Source organism: Corvus moneduloides, chromosome 5 (genome assembly GCF_009650955.1).
Source record: "Corvus moneduloides isolate bCorMon1 chromosome 5, bCorMon1.pri, whole genome shotgun sequence".
Lineage (NCBI taxonomy): Eukaryota > Metazoa > Chordata > Aves > Passeriformes > Corvidae > Corvus > Corvus moneduloides.
The window spans coordinates 9,004,757-9,018,973 of record NC_045480.1 but is presented as its reverse complement, the minus strand read 5'-3'; the positions used below and the strand labels follow the sequence as shown (position 1 = coordinate 9,018,973).

Sequence of the window (14,217 nt, the reverse complement as noted above, 5' to 3'; positions counted from 1 at the left end):
AAGTGATCTAAGCCTGTGAGTAAGGAAACAGCCTCCACTTGTTGATAACTTACATTCACCAGAGAGATTTTGACATTCCTGTAAATAGAATCAGTGACATCATGATAGGGTTTTCTAAAGAACCAAGCAAACTGACCTTCTCGGATCCAGAGACAGCATCAGCACTACAATAAATTCCAGTCTGCAAGGTCAGACCCAGCCAAGTGGTACTATTGCGCCATGGGCAGATAAAAAAGAAACTGCTAAAAGTGAGAATATCCAGGGGAAACTAAAGCAGGGCTGAAATAGCTGGACTTCTGGGGGGATATAGACAGTACCAGTAAGCACAGGAAGGTGAACTGCAGCAAAGATCCAAAGCACTGAGGAATAACAATAACAATAATCTGATATACTCATGTAACAATAACAAGGCATAACAGAAACCTGTTGCCTGGATATGGACACACACAGATCAAGGGCCTAGTGAGAGACCCATACACGTACTTATGCAGCTCATCTACTAACACCCATGAGACTGAACCACCCTAGTCCATGTAAATGTGAAAGAAACACTTCTTAGGGAACAGAGATGTGACTGCTATGGATCTGACCAATGTCATGGCTTTTTATGGTTCATCCTGGTTATTTCAGCCTTACTGTGATTTAAGAGCATGAGCCCTGGGACTCTGCCCTCTGCATCAAAACACTTTTGGTTTTTACATCCTCCTAAGCGCAAACCGTGCAAAAAATGCAGGGAAAATCTTACATTAGAATTAAATAAACCTTGTTCTATTTCCCCTAGCTAAACTAAATATTTTCATGTGTGTAAACAGAAAACAAGATTGAAAAAGGAATGTTGTGTTCCAAGTCAGAGCCTTGATGCAGAGAGATGGCCACATACATACTTCATAGCAATGAGTTCATCCAGTTTCGGGAATCCTGGAAGCCCTTGGGCCAACCTTTCAATAAGTTTGTCGTTCCAGCCATAAAATATGTCGAACATTACATCATCAGAACATCCCACAGAGTGATGTATATAAAGGATGTTTAGTCCTGCCCATGGAAGAAGTGTAAACATGCCTGCAGTTCACAATCATTGTTAATCTATGAGTCACAAAAGCATCAACACTTCAGTTGCTCAGCATGACAATCAGATTTTTGGACCCACACAGAGCTCTCAGGCAGGCATCTTATGTAGCAAGGAGTATATCAGATTATTTCTTTACAGGTTATTTTTCCCCTTTTGCATTGCAAAATCTACAGCAAAGGAAACGCAAATTTACCCTTTTTTTTTCAGCCTACAGCAGCCAGAGGATCACTTACTAATTTCTAATCAGTTCTGTTTAGGTAAATCAGCTCAAGGCAATTCTAACACTTTATATAAGTGTCATTGTATCAGAACTTACCCTCCAGGACAATTAGTGGTGACTTAAGACCATGGGGTAAACCACAGCTTGATTGGCTGAACGACATCTGGAGTTCACAATGAAAAATACAATTTCTTTCAAATTGAGCAGATGCCACTATTTAGAAAATGACAGAACCCCCCCATATGTTGTATAGTCATGTCCACAAAGAATTACTCTTTTAAATACAAAAACTCATAAGATTTTCACTAATATTACAGAACTAGAACTACTACATTCAGAGGAATTATTCTTACCACCTCTACAAAAAACTTATGCTTAAAAATGAAATTTTAAATATATCTACATCTATGAACCCTTAATTAATCTAACCATATCATTCACCTTTCTTTCTTCCTGCTTTCCTAGGAGCAGCTTCACTTCCTTTTTGTTTCTAGGCAGTATCTGATCACTTCTGTTCATGCACTGTATGGTGCGTCTCACACATTATAGTAAGTTCTCACGTGCACAGAATTACTTATTCAAAACCAATTTGTAAAGAGCTGTTTAACAAAATCCGAGGTTAAATTTTTCCCACATGGGTTTAATATCCTGTTACACCCTATACTGAGAAAGAGTTAAAGTGATTTTCACCTTGTGTTTAATGTTGAAACCAGTACAGTATGGGAAATGAAGTTTTTCTTTATATTGAGTCGTGCAGAGCATATTTGCTGTTCATACAGTACTTCATAAGCCCTCATGATTGTGCAAAGCCAAAAAAGGACAAGCGTGCCACAGCACAAACCAGCAGCTTTATCAACAAACAGGAAAACAGCATATAAGAGGCAATCCAGGAAAAGCCAGGTACTACGAAACACGGCTTAAGATGTGACTCATTCTTTGGCACAGTTTCTTTGACTGAATTCCCAGGAATTCCTCTGCATTTCAGAACTGACAAAAGGAAACAGTCATCTAAGGACATTCCCAAGAACACATGGGACCAGTTTCTTACTCAGCACTTACGCAGGTCAAATTTCCCTTAAGTCAGTGGTGTTTTCCTGGGGGAATGCTGGCTTCATCCAAGGCACTACTAATACCAAGTTTTCGGTAATGCTTCATTTTAATATACTAATACATACTACAAATACAACTGTATTATAAAGGATTCTATTTGGTAGCTAACTAAATTCCCTGGTGGTTGATCTAAGGATATCACTGCCCCATCTACAAACATGGGATCGCTGAGTTTCCTTGTAGTTTGCTACTTAAATTGGCAGGAAACGAAACATTTCTCCATTACCAGGGCTTCATCATATGTTTCTACAAAATATTTTGACAGTCAGCAAAAGCAACCTCACTCCAAATTTGTCATTTAGCTCTGATTGTAACACAATAATGAAAATACAACATGAAGTCTATCTGGTTTTTTTGCTTTTCTAATGTATATGAAAGTGATAAGGTACAAGTATTTCAAAGCAGGAGCTTTCTTCACAGCAAAATTAGCATCTTAAGGTTCTAGAATATAACTCTGTACAAGTAAAAAGTCAAAATTTGTATTCCCTCAACTTCCACACAGATTTTTCATTGTCCTTAATCATTTGATATTTACAGTATTAGACGCAATAGCAAATATGCCAGAGACCTGTACCATAAACAAGTACTTTACCATTTTCTGTCACACAGGTCTTCTATGCAATAAAATTCTATAAAATTCAGTTATATTTTTAGAATCAGCTAACGAGCTGGTTTGAATTTATTATTCCTAATACTTGGGATAATTCTTTCTAGCATAATTAAGGTGACAAAATAATGACTTTCCACCTCGAAAAAGCTTAATTGAATCACAGGATAATTCATGTTGGGAGGAATCTCAGGAGGTCTTTAGCCCTTACTCCAGTACCCTATGTTTGATTATCCTTACAGAAAAATAGTTTTCCCTGTACTTGATTGCAACTTAGGTTGCTTGAATTTGCACCCATTGTCTTCATGAAAGGCTGAAATATTCTATCTTGTGTTTCATATGCATCATGAGGCTTCTGATCCATCACCAGTGCAACTGACAGTCTCAGCTTTGAAATTCACTATCTTTTCCTTTCATCATGTTCCTGTTCCTGTAAATTCTTCCACACAAATTATTCATTGCTGTCTTTTTACCCTGAGACCTGCTAACACAGGAGGCTGCTTTCTAACACATTATCTAAAGTCTTCTCTTTTTGCTGCCTCCACCAGTAGCATGTGGTGATTTTCACTTGCTGTATTTTAGGCACTTGGCCCAGAAACATCTCCTGTGATTGTGCTGAACCTTGTGTACTAAGGCTATGTGCACACATGGAGCTCCACGTTGTACATGTTATGATGCACATGCATACACGTACACACAATAAACACTATTGCAAATAGTAACAAATGCAACCTGGGTCTTAATTTTGTACTGGTTTAAGGCTTTTTCCTCCCAGCTGGTTCCACCAGAATGGTAGCATGGACATAATGAAACCAATCCAAACCATGCTTTCTCTCAGTCCAGCTTATCATACTCTCCTCTTCCTATGAGAAATACTACAGCAGCATTACTCTCTGACAGGGATATTCTTGATTAACAAGTTCTGTCTCTACGTCGCCAATAAAAAAGTTCTCCACTGCAAGGGCGCCCAGCAGGCACTAGTTTGTTCAGTGTCAGCCACTTAGTTTTGCCCTCATCGATTCATCCTGAGAGTATAAACACTGGCTGGTGATACTGATTTCGACGACCGAAGATTTTGTTCTCTTCGAGGTCCTTGCTAAGGAAGTTCCTCCTCTATGCCTGCACAGGTACCCGGCTTGTGAAGAGGGATGTTCTTCTCTGCCTGTGTCTGGAGCCATTCCCTCACAACCGATGCAGACACACCAACAGATGATTCCTGGGTGTTTCTTCTCCTGCTGCTGCCCCGGGCATCGGGGCCGGGATCGGTCGGAGAGGCGAGAGCTCCATCCCGGCCGCCCCGGGGCCGCTCGGGCAGGCGGCGCGGGTAGAGCGGAGAGCCCCGGGGTCGCCGCCAGCGGGGAAAGTCCCTCTCCGAGCCGGGAATTCCCGCAGCGGCGCCGGAAGGATGCCGCGCTCCGGGGCTTTCGCAATGCGGGGCCAGCGCCGCCCGCCAGCCCCCCGAGGGACCCTCGCTCCGCCGGGACCCCTTCTCCCCCTCAGAGCCCCGCCTGCAGCCGCCTGCCCGCATTCCCCCCGTTCAGCCGGGACTTCCCCCGTGCCCTCGGAGCCTCCCGCTCGCCCCACGCCTCTCCCTCGCCCCCAGGTTTCTCCTCCCGCCCCCAGCGCCGGTTCTCCCGCTCGCCCCTGCCGGGGTTCCCCGGGCAGCGCTGCCCCCGGGGTCGCATCCCGCGCTGGCCGCGGGGGAAAGCGCTCCCTGCTCGTCCGGGGCTCTCCCCGGGGGCGGAGCTCGGCGCGGCCCGGCCCCAGCTGTAGAAAAAAGCCGCCGCACAGGCGGGTCCTGCGAGCCCTTAAAGGGGAGCGGCCGCCTCCTCCCGCGGCGGTGAAGGCGGAAGAGTGAAACTTCTGCTTCGGCCTTGCTCGGCTCCGGGGTTTTATGCACTTGTCCGGGCTCCTGCTCGCCCTGGAGAAGGAAGAGAAGGAACCTGCCCCGGCCATGTGCTCGGTAAGCGAGGCCGGCAGCACAGACCCCTTGGTGACCCGGTTCAGGCAGGTGGAGGAGACGCTGGAGAAGCTGCACAGGGAAAACAGGAGCTTGAAGAATAAAGTGCCTCGGTACAACGCGCTCTGCACCTTGTACCACGAGTCCGCGCAGCAGCTGAAGCACCTCCAGCTGCAGCTGGCGGCCAAGGAGGCGACGATCCGGGAGCTGCGGGGCAGCCTGGCCCAGCAGCGGCTGCCCCCGGCGCCGGGCGGGGATGCGGCGGCGGGCGCGGAGCCGGCCCGCTCGCTGGTGGAGAGCCTGCTGGAGCAGCTGGGGCAGGCCCGCGAGCAGCTGAGGGACAGCGAGCGGCTCTCGGCGCGGAGAGTGGAGGCGCTGAGCCAGGTAAAGCCGAGGGTGCGCAGGGAGCGGCGCAGCATCACCGCGCCTTTCCGCGCTGCTCCCTAGAAAGCGAGGGCCTTGAGCGCAGTAGGGCCAGTGGTGGTGCGGAACGGAGGGTGCGGGCGTTCTGCCCCCAGAGCGCTCGCTGGGTGCTGGGAAGAGCTGGGGGCGCGCAGGAACCAGCGCTGACAGCGGGGGCTGAGCGAGGGTTTGAGCCCTGCCGAGCGATGCCGCTGCCTTTGACAAGACTTGCTCCATCCCCAGGTGCCCAAAGCAACTCGCCCGTCTGTATCCAATGGTAGCTCCCCCTGCGTTAAGATCAAAAAGGCAAACTATAAAATCCTAAACCAAAAGCTTAGCATGACACTATAGATCTTCATGCAACTATTTTCATAAGGAGAAAGAAAAATAGTAAAAAACTCCCTGAATTTAGCAGATGCAACAACTTCATTCTCAAAGATAATCAGCTGATGCCACCAATTTTTCTATAAAAGTGCTTTGTTTAAAGTGCTCTTAGAAATGGATTTTTGTATTGACACTAAGGTAGCACATTCATATTTGAAGAAGTAACTGACAAGACTGGATTGTGAGGAGAGAGATTAGGGAAATCAGTATCTTTCTTGACAGAAGAAGTCTCAAAACGGCATCCCTCCCCATCCAGCACAAGTGCTGCTTCGGTTACTGTCATTAAGACTTTCCCAGGTTCAGTCTGAAATACTCAAAGATTTTTAAAGCATTTATTTCTAGATGAAGCTGTATAAAGTAATTTCCAAACCAAGCAGCAGTACTTAAAACTGAAACAAGTGTTTTTGTCATAAGTAATTTCTTGACCTAATGCTTATACAAAGCATTTTCAATATATGACACTCACCTAAAATACATTTTAAAAAGTTAATGTTTGAAAATTTATTATAAGAGGTGATCTCACTGACACTTTGCAGACAGATGACAAACCTGTGGTATCTGAACATATTTGAAAGGCTGATGCTGAATATCTTTAAAGGGGAAGTTTAGCATTTAGCATGATGCTAAAGAATTTAAATGTCAGTAATAAGAACAAGTGCTGTTTATCTATATTAAACATTAATATTTATTTATTGAAAGAATAAAATGTTATGCCCAATCAGAACACCAAAAGAATTGGCACTAAATAATAACCAAATAAAAAAGACATTTTTGTTAAGTCAGAGACCAGTGTGCTGGCAAAGATGGGTGATCCCAGTGGTTTACAGCTCTGTTAGCACTCCTGAGAACTGGAATGGTAGAGCTGAGATTGTAGCTGTCTCATGGTCTGCCACTGGCATCCGGAGATCCCGGATTCTGGAGGAGCAGTGCTGCAGAGGTTTCTAGTACCAGCATCTGCTCCTTCTTGAGGGTGTGGAGTACAGCTTGTTTTTCACAAAGTCAGGACCAGTGCCTTTCAGGTGCATTGGAACTACAGGTGGTTTGCTCCAGTCACCAAGCAAACCTCTTCCTTCTCAAAACACCTACAGAAATGTTAATGCAGTGTGGATGATCCCACAGAGCTTCCAACAGGACAAGGAGATGTAGAAACAAGTTGCTTCCTCGGGGTGTATCAGACCCCCTCATGTACCTGGGAGTCAGTTGTGGCCAAACTAAAGCCTCTGCTGCCACATGGATTTTATTTTCTGCTTGTTTGTCCTTACCTTACCATTCCCATCCTTTCCTAGGTGGGAAAGTTGCTCTGTGTAGTACCTCTGCTTTGTCCTTGTGACAGTGCCAGGCAGTGAATACACTTCACTGGATTCACTGGATTTGATGACTTTTCAGTTCTTTTTTTTTTTGACAAAAATCTCTATTATCTGATAATTTAGTGTGCGGGACCAATAAATATTTTTCAGTCTCCACAGTTATTAATTTTAAACTACTCTGTTTCTTGTTTTTGTTGCTGCTGTATAGTCATAAAATCTTCCTGAATTTTTGCTGCTTGTTCCTCCATTCTACTGATTAGAAAGTGTTTCCATGGCTGCCTGAGCAGTTTTGATTGATTGATCCATCAGTTTCAAGGTCTTGTGATCATACAGAAATGAAATGGATTTATTCTACTTTTTCAGTACTTTGCAATGAGTACAGGAGCAATAAGGAATTACTGCAATATGGAAGTCAGACATATTTTGGCTCTTGCTTTTAAATAACTTCCCTTCCCCCTCTGTTTAGGAAGTGCAGAAGTTGAATCAGCAGCTAGAGGAGAAAAATGGAGAGATACAGCAGATGATAAATCAGCCTCCATATGAAAAGGAGAGAGAAATCTTACGACTGCAGAAGACCTTGGCAGAGAGGGAAAAGGCTCAGGCCACCAGTGATGTTTTGTGCCGTTCACTCACTGATGAAACTCACCAACTTCAACGCAAATTAGCATCCACAGCAGAAATGTGTCAACATCTGGCAAAATGTCTAGAAGAGAAGCAAAGAAAAGAGAAGGGGAATTCAGATGACCAGATACCTACAGAAAGATCTAATCAGGTATTCTTACAGCTACTATGTGTCTTTAAAGTCTTATTAGCTTCTGAGGTGTTAATTATAATAGCTGTAACTGGGGAATGGTGAGAAACAGCCTTTAAATAATGTCATGTAGGGTGTTAAGACAGCCATGGCAATGGTAAATAGTTCAGCGCATCTGAAATTTGGGATGGAACCACTTGTCTACCACTTCAACTCTGGCCATCTCATCATCAGAGGCTTTTTTTGGAGAGGAGAGCTAGAGAGGTTCCATCCAACCTCAGCAATGCCACAATTACAGTTCTTTCCTCTATACACGGGGACAGTACCTACCTTGTAGTACCCCTGCTTCTGTGCAGCACTAGGTGGTGCTGTGATTTTGAAGCCGATCTCTCCTGATTACTTCTTTAAGCATCAAAATCACAAAACAAAGTAGAGATATTTCAAAGTAGTATTTATATTAAGAACTCCGTAACATGTGGTCTTCTCAGATCAGGATTTGGCTTTGCACACGTAGTACAGACCTACAGAAAGTTGGTTTGGGGAATATGACTCTAGGTGTCTTAGCTTTTTTTTTTTGGCTCTGGGATTCCCCCAGCCTCTGAGTGCAGGGCAATGTTTCTCTTTGGGAGGGATGTTTAAAAAAAATGCTTTATAATAGGACAGTGCCAGAAATGCTACTGCAGGGCACAAAGAAACACCTGGCTTTTGGTGTACTTTGCTAATGGCTGTTGAGGCTTCAGTTGAAGTTCTCAGCATAGGGCAGAGGTAGATCATTGTTCTGTTGTTCCTGAAGTCCTGATGGCTGAGAGTCATTAGGTAATTCATTAAAATACCATAAGGAAACAACATTAGCAGTGCTGCCTCTAGTAACAGATCAGAGTATTGAGTAGGGTGCTACAGACAGTTCTCACGAAAAAGAGTAATTCTGACTTATTCTCTTACTGCTACATGGTGGTAATGCTGTTTTTCACATGACCACTCATCTGTGCTGTTGTGATGAACTCTACACATGCTCATGGTCTGCTTTGTCAAACATTCCAGCAGTGTTTCCAAAGAAAATTTATTCACATTAAAGTTACTTGTTAGAAATAGGGGTTGAGCAGATAGATGAGAAAAGGACTTTTTAAGGGACTTGAAGCATTTGGCATTATCATATTTAACATGTAATTGATAGACAGGAAACTTGATTGACTTTGATATATGTAATAAGAAGCTAACCTTGTACAGTGGGGACTTCCCTGTTGAAGAGGAGAAATTTCAGATGCCATTACTAGCTGATTCTAGGGAATTTTACACAAAAGTGTTCTATATTACTCATGTACACTGGGGTTTTTTTAAGCAGATGTCACAACTGTAAAAAAGAGGTATCATTTTAGTCAATTATATAGCAAGCAGGGTTTTTTCCCCTCAGTAATTTCTTCCTAGTACTGGCCAAAATTGACAGTAATAACAAAGCAAGATGAAGGCATATCTGTGCCTTTGTCATGCATTCTCCCACTCCAGACAAGTAGTAGTTTTCCAAGGAGTTTGTCTAAACTGTTAAACTCTGTTGTCATCAGGTCTATTTAAAAGCAGTACCAAGGTCACAAGAAACAGAGTACATTTTTGCTTTTCTTAATAATAAAAGTTGTAGGGTATACTATTAATTTTTAGAAATAAACCATATAGGAATAAATAGACCTAGATGTATGTCATTACACATAACTTAAAAAAACCCCATTACTTCCAGTTTCACAGTATAGCCAAACAGCATCTGAGATTTTCTAAGTTAAAGTAACATCTAACTTTATCTGAAAATTACAGCTTTTAGACAATGAAACTTCACTTCGAGCTCTTATCTGCAACCTACAAGAGGAAAACAGGATGTTAAAACAAAAAGTAGCTCACGTGAGTACTTTCATTTTGTTACAGATTAATATTTGTTAAGTATTTTAAATTAGAGTAAATTTGGAATAGATAAGGTCTGGTTAATCTAATTAAATGGCAGTTTAATGCAAGACAGTTTTTCTTAGTCATTTCAACATGGCACATAGTTTTTGTTCCCTTAGCTAAGAACAATTTGCTACATAGTTTTTAACATAGTGGGTTTTTGTTGTTAAAAACACAGTGCAGAAGAAAATTTTCATGTTCCTTCCATGGATCAGTATTCCAACCCAGAAGAACAGCACTAGGCCCAGAGTGACCACCAACCCCTCCCTTTCCATATTATTTAATACTGTCCCTTTGGACTGGGAGATGGGAAGGCTGCCCATGAAGAGTCTGCACAACCATCTCCTGCTCTCCTGTACAGTGACTTACCCACCCTCAGGGGTCGAGTCAGCATGTTGCATTATCCCCTAGAGAATTTTGGTCCTGCACAAATAGACAGCCTATAAAACCTTGGAAATTTGTGTCCTCCTGTTCTTCATGCCTCTCCTGGATAAACTTTCAGGTGGAAGATTTAAATGCAAAATGGCAGAAGTACGATGCGAGTAGGGATGAGTATGTGAAGCGACTCCACTTGCAGCTGAAGGAGATGAAGTCACAGCTGGAGCAGCACCATAGTGGAACTTCAGCACAAAGGAATTCTGACCTGATGCACAAGGAGATATTCCGGTTAAACAAGCTACTGGAAGAAAAAATGAACGAGTGCATAAAAACCAAGAAAGAACTAGAAGACATGAAGAAGGCTAGTGAAGGAGATCATGAGCGCATACAAATGCTGGAGCAACAGGTCATTAAGTTTCTTTTTCCTAGAGATGGGAATTCTTAGTGTCTTCCCAGACCACTGAAGTCCAAGGGGGAGAAATGGATTTTTTTTTTTTTTGACATTTTCCTGTTTTTGGACATTTGGCCATACAGATACTTAACAACACAGATTTAAAGGAAATCTTACTACTTAAAGAACCCCATGCAGTTCTGCTGGCCTTAATACAGAATATGAAAGATCTGTAAAAGAAATACAAACAGCATTGAAGTACAGATAGGATAGAGAAGATAATACTGAGATTCTGGGAATAGGTAACCAAGGAATCATAGCCTCAGCTTTTCAATCTAACCTGCCAATGCTCTAATTTATAAAATATTAACGTAATAATTCAATTTCAGGTCCTGGTTTATAAAGATGATTTCACATCTGAGAGATCAGACAGAGAACGAGCACAGAGTAAAATACAAGAACTTCAGGCAGAAGTTGCATGTCTGCAACACCAGCTAGCAAGAAGACAGGTAAGAAAGCAGCATGCTCCTTTTTTAATTTAAGCATGTAAACAGGACTGAAGACTAAAATATACTTTTAAATATATTTAAAAAATATCTTAGTATTTCTAAAAGAGTTTCAGCTCAGTGCAGCTATCAAAAACTTAGATTATTTCATAGTCAGTTCTGGTGGAGATGCTTCCCAGTTCAGATGTAATACCCCTTTCTAGTCCATTTTCCTTCTACTTTTGGATCAACATAGTAAGGGTGAATTCTTAGAAGGCAGAGGACAGCCATAACTCTTGGCATCTTTAAAGTAGCACATTGGCTGTACTCTGTGTTTTCTACAAACCTTCTTTACAACTATATTAACACTGAAAAAACTGATCAATAATTTATTTACAAGTCCTCTGATAAATATTTGAGTGGTGTTTCAGATAAAGGTGATAAAATATCACCTGTTAAAGAATATATTTTTACTGCATCTTTTTCAAGAGCTCTCCTTTCTCTTTCTAGGACTCAAGAGACACAAGTAGTCATTTCAGAGTTCACGCTGGTAACCAAAATAATTTGTACGTTCAGACGAATGTCGAACATCTACGAGGCAACAGCCCGGGCCAGACAGGCACGAGAAGAACAAACTCACAGTCTGAACAAGCTTCTCCTCCTGGGGATAATGGAAACTTGGGATCTGAAGGCAGGGCACAGGGTGAACTCAGATGCCCTCATTGCATGAGGTTTTTCAGTGATGAACTCAGTGATGAATTCCTCAAACATGTTGCTGAATGTTGTCAGTGACCACAGGATGTGAGGGGTGTAAGTTAATCACTACTTTTATAGACATACAACTTGCTCTATACATATCTCCTACAGTCCTAAAAGAGAATAATTCAAATGGAGAGCTCTGGGAAATTAGGAGGATGAACAATACCTACCTCTTGCTTGATTTTGCCTTCTCTTGGACTGTGTGAAAGGCTTCAAGAGAAAGCAAAGTATTTTTCTGAAGAATTATTTTTGACAGCTACAAGGAAGGCAAGTGTAATGCAGATTCTACTACAAACTAAACTGAAACCTACGGTGGTAGTTCAGCTTCAGAGCACAGCTTGACTTTATTTGGATCTAATTCTCTACCGCAGTCTGATGGCTTGTGAAAAAAATTACTGAACTTGAAATTTTCCTCCTCTTCCAAAAAATGTAGGCTGAAGAACATTTTGGCAGAAGATAAGAAAAAGCTTACTGTGCTGTATCTGGATTAAAAGTGAAAGTATTTTCTTGACTATTGAGGCTGAACTTTCAGACATCTAATCTGAAAATCCTTCTGTTTAATTGAAATCAGAAGAAGTGAAGAAAACATAAAAGGGCTGGTTATTGACTTAAAACCAGTCTGCATTTTTTGCACAGAAACAAGGTACAGGGATATTTATATTTTCTGTGCCAGATTTGTAAATGTATATTTGTGTAATTATTGATTGTATTCCTATTTGACGTAAGGATTATTTTTATAATAAAAATGATTGTGCATTTGCTTTACTACGTTAGTAAAGGGGTCAAAACATGTCTTTTGGTGTAAGTATTTAAATGTGAAATAGTCCCAGTAACTACACTAAGGGCTAATTAAATGTCATGGTTTCAGATATGAGTTATTTCATTACTTCAGTGATAACCAGCTTCTCAGACTATTTTCAAATATGTTGAAAAAAAAAAATCATTCCTCATCTCTGAGCAGAAGATTGACCTTTCAGAGGCACAGGAAGACATTTAACCCCCTACCCTGCCACACACATGTGACTATGCCAGTGCTACCTTGAATTTCTTCTTGTCTGCACTGGAGAGAACCTTAACATCTAGCAGGGGACTGCTTTGAGAAGAGTATCAGCAATTAAAGTGTACAAATATAAGAAGTTTTTGCAGCCTTGGCTCCACGTGTTTCTCACTGTGTCAGAGCAGGGGTTAAGGAGGGGATAGAAAGTAAAGGTCTAGTGCAACCATCACACTTCATAATTAAAGAAAACTTGCTTAGTGTAACAACACTCCTGTCCTCTACTTTGCTTCATTCCCTATTCTACACTTCAGGAGGAATGTGGATATTTTTCTGGATATTTCCTTTTCAGGATCCTGTTGCAGCCCCAAAAGAAGATGATGGTTTATGCCACTGTTGTGGGATATTACCAAAAGCAATGCCTAGGCCTTTGCATGCAGCAATGGTTGCTATTAACCTAATCTACAACTGATTGCAGTCCTGTGATTCACTACTAGCTTGTTCTTCCCAACACAACATGCAAAAACATGCAGAAAGTTTTATTTCTTTCTCTTTTTTTTAGTGACCATTTTTTACATTGCCTTTTAAGGTCTTAGAGATCAGAGGCAGCCCAGAGAATATAAGCTGAGAAACATGATTAAACTTCCTGTGGCATAAGCTAATCTTACTTTTTTTGACTGTTCTCATTAGACAAGCCTGGTTTACAGCTTCAATGTACATCAAGATGTAAACTGTAGTGCCAGTGATTGATACAGCAAAATAGGGACTTGACTTTTGTATTGACTCACACTAGAAGACACTTAAGAAAACACAACAGTAAAGTAAGTTAGATCTTGGCAGTACCTTTTTTTAATTGCATTGAGATGATGACTGCTTTAACATATATCAGAAGCTGAAGTCTGCTGTAGGTTTCCACTGATGCTAATCCCTGTGGGTATAGAGTTGGATAGACTGACCTACAATAAGAAATAATAATTTCTAATAAGAAATAGATGCAGGAATTAGATAGGTGAATCTGCAGTACACAAAAATTAATAGTGCTTATCCTTGTGGATTTAAGTTCTGTGAATTAGTCCCCAGTCAAAGCAGTGGTTAGTTTCACCCTAATCCTGGGGAAGGAGAGCACTTCAGTGCTGGGAAACTGGATATACCTACAGCAAGGACAACACTGGACCAACAAACAGGGTGAAGTTACCGATCAAGCACAGATTAAAGCTACCACATAATGCAGTAAGAGCAATAAATGAGGACTGGCATTTGACTATCTGTGGCATAAATCTAGGACAAATCTGCTGGTTCTCTGTACAAAAATACCTCTCTTCAGAGCTCTTTGACTTTACTGAGATTTTTGGTTTTTTTTCCCCAGCTGGTAAAAAGTATAACTCTTTCTTGTTCTGGCTTAATCAAGAAACATTACACTATGAAGAACTACCAGTGTCTTACAGGCAAATGTTTGTTTCAGATGATGGGC

General features: G+C 41.7%; 1 protein-coding gene and 1 long non-coding RNA gene across 3 annotated transcripts; one reads left to right on the top strand and one right to left on the bottom strand.

Annotated features, from left to right (window-relative positions):
• Positions 1-4,859: 4,859 nt before the first annotated feature.
• Positions 4,860-12,619, top strand: TNIP2 (TNFAIP3 interacting protein 2). 2 transcript variants are annotated; one of them, XM_032109758.1, is made up of 6 exons: positions 4,860-4,969; positions 7,526-7,831; positions 9,614-9,697; positions 10,242-10,523; positions 10,898-11,017; positions 11,504-12,619. In XM_032109758.1, the coding sequence occupies exons 1-6, from the start codon at positions 4,901-4,903 to the stop codon at positions 11,783-11,785; spliced, it is 1,143 nt and encodes a 380-aa protein (XP_031965649.1). In that variant the 5' UTR covers positions 4,860-4,900; the 3' UTR covers positions 11,786-12,619. The 2 variants fall into 2 exon arrangements, with proteins under 2 accessions (XP_031965649.1, XP_031965648.1); XM_032109757.1 differs by having other exon boundaries at positions 4,860-5,350.
• LOC116444394 lies at positions 6,069-14,213 on the bottom strand. Its single transcript, XR_004240300.1, has 2 exons — positions 13,590-14,213; positions 6,069-10,382 (listed from the first exon to the last, which is right to left on the bottom strand). It is a non-coding gene; the product is annotated as an uncharacterized LOC116444394 (long non-coding RNA).
• Positions 14,214-14,217: the final 4 nt, after the last annotated feature.